Raw genomic sequence first — 5035 nt, forward strand, 5'->3', positions numbered from 1 at the left:
AGCGGCTCTGGTATAATTCTAATTATATGTGCTTTGGAGGGGCTTTGTTAAAGCCCTTTATCTCTTCCAAATGGTGAAAAGAGAAATGTTTAGCACATGCCAATAGTAGGATGTGAGCCAGAGATTCCGCTTGTTTCCAGTAGATAATACACCAGTTCATAATCACACCTTGGATCAGGTAGTGCCAACCCTAAGGCTGAGTGCCCTGCGTGGGATTTGGGGCAAAATCCCTCCTTTACCAATACCAGGTGCTAGGCCAGCAGGTTTTGGGGCTGTATGGTCCTAAGGAAACCCTCCAAAATGAGAGTCCCACCTCGTATGTCACCTCTGCTGCAATACAAGTCATAACATCTCTGCCTCAGGAGGGGCCGGGGTCTCCGCTGCCCAAATTTCACCTGTGCAGGAGAGAGGCGGGGGACGTGGGGACCGAAACGCCTGCTCGCCAGCCACCGCTTGGCTCGCGCTTCCCTCCGGCTCCTCTCAACCCATGCATGCAGGTGGAGCCCGTAAGCGCCTTCCCATCCCCCGGGCTCCCTCTGGGCTAATTGCTGGTTGTTGCGCCCTGTCCTTCCAGAACCATTTGCTCCTGCCTCCGGCAACCTGCAGGAGCAGAGCCCTTCAGTCGCTGGTCGGGGCTATTTCTAGAATCGGCTTGACCTTTGGAGCTGCTAAATTATAACATGAAGGTGATACGACTCTCGGACCATGGGGCTGTGTCTGCATTTATACCACGGCTTCAGACACCGAGCAACTATGAATGAAACCTGCTGTGTTGCCCAGTGGTGTCCCGGTCCTCACCGGGTCGGGGGCAGAGGAGCACTGGGGCTCGGCACAGCCAGGGATGTGATGGCAAATAAGCCCTAGCTCCTCCTTATTTCCATTTAGATAATTAAGAGGGAGGTAAAAGCATAATTTCTTGGCATTTCTAGAGAATTTGTTCTTTGTTTCAAAAAGAAAAGACAGACCTGCTTTTTTCTTTTCTTTTTTTAATCGCTGCGTATTTCTTCAGCTCTGTGTAACAACCCCGTGTCAGAGATGGTCATAACATCAGCCAGGGGAGACCGAGACGTCCCTCCCACCAGCTGAGAGACAGGAGCTTGGGGGGTGAAGACTTCCCAAGAGATTTTTCCCTTTCTGGAGCAAAGATGCAAAACATCCCAGGGCCTGTGTTGCGTTCAACTGCGCACAAGGGTTCAGCAAGTGCAGTGAGAACAGGTGAAATATTTCAAGGCCTATTACCAAAAGGTCTCATTTATGAAACTCCAGTTACTCACTGAAATCTGGCTCGTAGCACCAGGTCTAGCTCCATAGTGCTGATGTCCTTAGAGCTTTTTTAACCACCAATGCTCAGTAGCCAGTAGGTCCTTCTCATGTGCCACATTTTTTGCTCATCAACACCGAGATTGGGCTGCCATTAAAGCCGTGGAAATGTGTCACGTGTAGAGCAAAAGGATGGGTTTGGCTATGGTTGTCGTCCGACTCCTCAAGCACAGGGTGCTTGTTTTGCTGGAAAACTCCAGCTCTCCCAATGGATCCGAGCAGCATTGGCTCAACACGAGGGAGCTCGGCAAGAGGGTCCAGCACAGCGGCATCCCGGCACGTGGGAGCTCCCTTCTTTTGGTGCGCGGTGGAGTTGTCCTTGTTGGACCCATGGCTTCATCTCCACCCGCTGTTTACCAAGATAGCTGAGGGAAGAGGTTTGGGGAGCAAACGGTGGAGATCCTCAAAAACTGGGGTGCCTGGGTGGATCTGGAAAGGGCAAGCATGGGTTATGTCCCTTTGTGGGGCAGATGGTGGCAGCTGAAAGGAGCTGGAGCTTGGAGATGGGATTAGGAGGTAGCTGTTGGTGTTGCGATGGAGCCTCTTGCCCTTGGAGAGCCAGAGCACAGCTAACGCAGGCTGCTGGCACGGCACGCGAGACGTGCCGGGCAGCTCGGGGCCGGATGGCTCCTGCCCTGCCGGCACCACCGGAAAAATGCAACCTGGGACACGGCCCTTCTCCTATGGGAAGGATCAGCGCCTGCTCTTGTAGAGCCAGTGGGTAATTAAGAGCTAATTAAGAGCTAAGAGCAGAGCGCCAGGGTTTGACCCTTGTTTCCGGAGCCTTCCCCAGAGGAGGCAGGATAACCCGGCACCGGTCGGGTTTACAGGGCAGCCCCGGGCCAAGGACGAGCGGCGGGGGGTGGCCGGCCCAACGGGCGTCTGGCGAGCGCTGCAGCCACTCCTGGGGGCGTTGAAGGAAATTACCACCGCTAACAACTTTTCCAGGGACAGCCTCTGCTTCCCGACCTAGCGGTGCAAAGCGGGAGGGTGAAGGTACGGAGAGGTTTTACCATGGCCTTTGGGTCCACTGGGAAGTCAGAAATAAAAGCGGAGGGAAGAACCCAAATTTGTCATCCTCTTCCTAGTACAGGGCATGGAAAGTCCCCTGGCCTCAGTGCTCCCTTTTTTTTCTTGGGGTTCCTGGCTAACTTGTCAGAGGAGCTTCCAGCTGAAGAGTCCCAGGAGGGTGCGATCCCTCCTCCGTGGGCTGCCCAGGCTGGGCACGCTGGAGGACGTGAGCACGTTGCTCATGAGCATGGGGCCAAAGCTGCTGCTGTCGCTGTGATACCCACGCAGGACAAGTTCAGATGATCCAAATATGCCTTTGCAAGTGAGCAACGGGCGGCGAGGCTGGCTGGGAGGTGAGCCCTGCCTGCAGGGATCTCAATCTCAGGAGGGGTCTTAGGATGGGGTGGGAGATGCTGGGAGGAGGCTGCGGGGCTGGCAGGTTATTTGTGACCCCTCAGCTGCCTCACCCCATCCGATATGTGGTGCGAGGTGCAGCCCTGTCCCATGCCGTGGGATTGCTTTCCTGGCGTGGGGATTTATGCTGCGGGTGTCTTGCTTTTTCCTGTACATACAGGCTGTCAATGGGAAAACCCAGCGAGATGCTGGATTGCCTATCCAGGATTTAAGGTGGCTTCTACATGAGCGTAGAGGGGAATTTGGGGCAGGGGGTGGATTTTGTTTGTTTGTTTGGGTTTCTTGTTGGTTTTGTGTTTTGTTTTTTTTTAAGTCCATAATGCAACAATTATGTTGAGGCAAACTCCTACTGAAAGCGGGGCGTACAGCATTCACGCTAATTAGCAGGTTGAGATAAAGCCTAGTGATAAGTGCTTGGCTGGCTTTCACTTTGGCAGCCAAATTAAAAGGGAAGGAGGAGAAAATCACTCTGGGCAGACCCAAAATGGATGTTTTTTTGGTTTTGCTCATGGGGACCAAAAAAGCTGGGGGAGGCACTCTTCCGGGCAAATGATGCGGCGTATGCTTGGCCTGAAGTGCAAGATTGCGTTTCCTTTCCAGGCAGCATCTCCAGGAGAAGCAGAAAAGGACTTTTCCCAGGAGATGGGAAGGAGGTGGGTTAAACCCAGCAGGTTAAACCCTGGTTCGGTACCAGGTCAGATGTCCATGCGCTGGATGGGGACAGACCTCGGCTGCGCCCCTGCACGTGAACCAGGGTTTCACTAGCCTGATGCAGGAGGACGTCATGGGTTTGGGGGTCAAGGCTGCTGGTGTTGCCCAGTGGGTTCAGCCTGTAAAGCTAATTCAAGGGTTTATGGGGGTTTAGAGGTCCCACAGCAAACTTGCCACACTTTGTGTCGGGCACTTAAATGCTTAATTTATCTAGAAAATAAACTGGTACTAATTATAGGGCAGACCAAATAATTTTTTACTGCGAATTGTAATTTTGATTATAATGGAGTCAAAGGGAGAGGAAGAGAAAGTCCTGAATTATTTTAACGGGCGATAATTCAAGTGCAGGGGTAGATACATGTGCGTTCCCATGAGCTGCCGCCCCACGAACCCCTTTTTCCCCTGCGTCCCCCCTTGACGAGGGGATTGCCGCTTACCATATGGCCACGCAAATCTCGTAGGGGTCCTCGCAGTAGGAGTTGAGGTTGCAGTTGCTGTAACACACCTTCTCCTCGCAGGCCGGCAGCGTGGAGTCGCACCACTTGCACAGGTTGGTCTTCAGGCTGCGGCGGGCGCCGGCACTGCAGGCTGCGGGGCAGAGAGGTGGTGGAGGGTGAGCGTGGCCGTGCTTGCCCGGAGTGGGGAAAAATAACCACCGTTTTCACCACCAGTGGAGAAGGAGCCCGAATCGTCCCTATTTCTACATGCATTTGTTTATAGTTTTCATTTTGCTCCACTGCCTGGTCAAATGTGTTTTAGGTTATGCCAAAGCCTAGAGGAGATGGAGGGATGCCGGCGGTGCGGAGGCAGGTCCTGCCAGACGAGAGGTTTGCAGAGCCTGGGAAGCCGCAAAGAACCGCGTTTTCCCTCCACGTTTCCCATACCATTTATCATCAAGGGGAAGTTTACTTTTTCCTCTACAACCTAGGCTCAAAGCGCCGTCTCCCTTCACCCTGAGTGCACGCAGTGTCCGAAAAGGGACATCTCCGGGTCTCTGTGTGCCTGAAGACTTTATTTATTCCCCTCCCTGAGGGGAGAGAGGTGCTGGGGAGGGATGCTCGGCCAGGCTGGGGCAGCTCCCTCCTCTCCTGCTGCCTCCTCATCCTCCCTCTGCCCACTCAACGAGCCCAAGCTGGGGAGTGGGTTTGCCACCCGCTCCCCGAGCATCTGTGTTTTTGGCAATAAACGATGGGCTGAGACTTGCCGAGCTCTGGCGCAAGAGGGGCTGCTCCTGCCCCGGCTCCGCTGCCCGCTCTGCCCCGGCCCAGCGTGAGATGCTCTCCTGCCCCCGGGGGCCTGGAGGCAGGAATAACTGCTGCCCATGTGGAGCTGCTCTGCCTGTATCTCACAGGCATAAAATTATCTCTATTTTTATACAAAGGGTGAACGAGCTATGCTTGGTTAAGGGATAAATCCCAGCTAAATTTAAACTTCCTGTTTTAAGGCTGCTAAACATCTTTTTTTAATTTTATTTTAAAAAAAGACGCTAAGTGGCTTATGTAGAAATATATATTTATAAATTTTTACTTAAATAAATACACTCAAGAGTGTACAGGTAGGCACCTGAACTACAGCAGCT

General features: G+C 53.2%; 1 protein-coding gene across 1 annotated transcript in view; it reads right to left on the reverse strand.

Moving 5' to 3' along the window:
- LOC104083132 (TGF-beta receptor type-2-like) overlaps positions 1-5035 on the reverse strand; it is an 18654-nt gene that overhangs the window by 10220 nt on the left and 3399 nt on the right. The window contains exon 2 of the mRNA XM_009586515.1: positions 3894-4044. Within this exon, the coding sequence (XP_009584810.1) occupies positions 3894-4044 (151 nt within the window). The remainder of the gene's footprint in view (positions 1-3893; positions 4045-5035) is intronic.

Source organism: Fulmarus glacialis, unplaced genomic scaffold (assembly GCF_000690835.1).
Source record: "Fulmarus glacialis isolate BGI_N327 unplaced genomic scaffold, ASM69083v1 scaffold13111, whole genome shotgun sequence".
NCBI lineage: Eukaryota > Metazoa > Chordata > Aves > Procellariiformes > Procellariidae > Fulmarus > Fulmarus glacialis.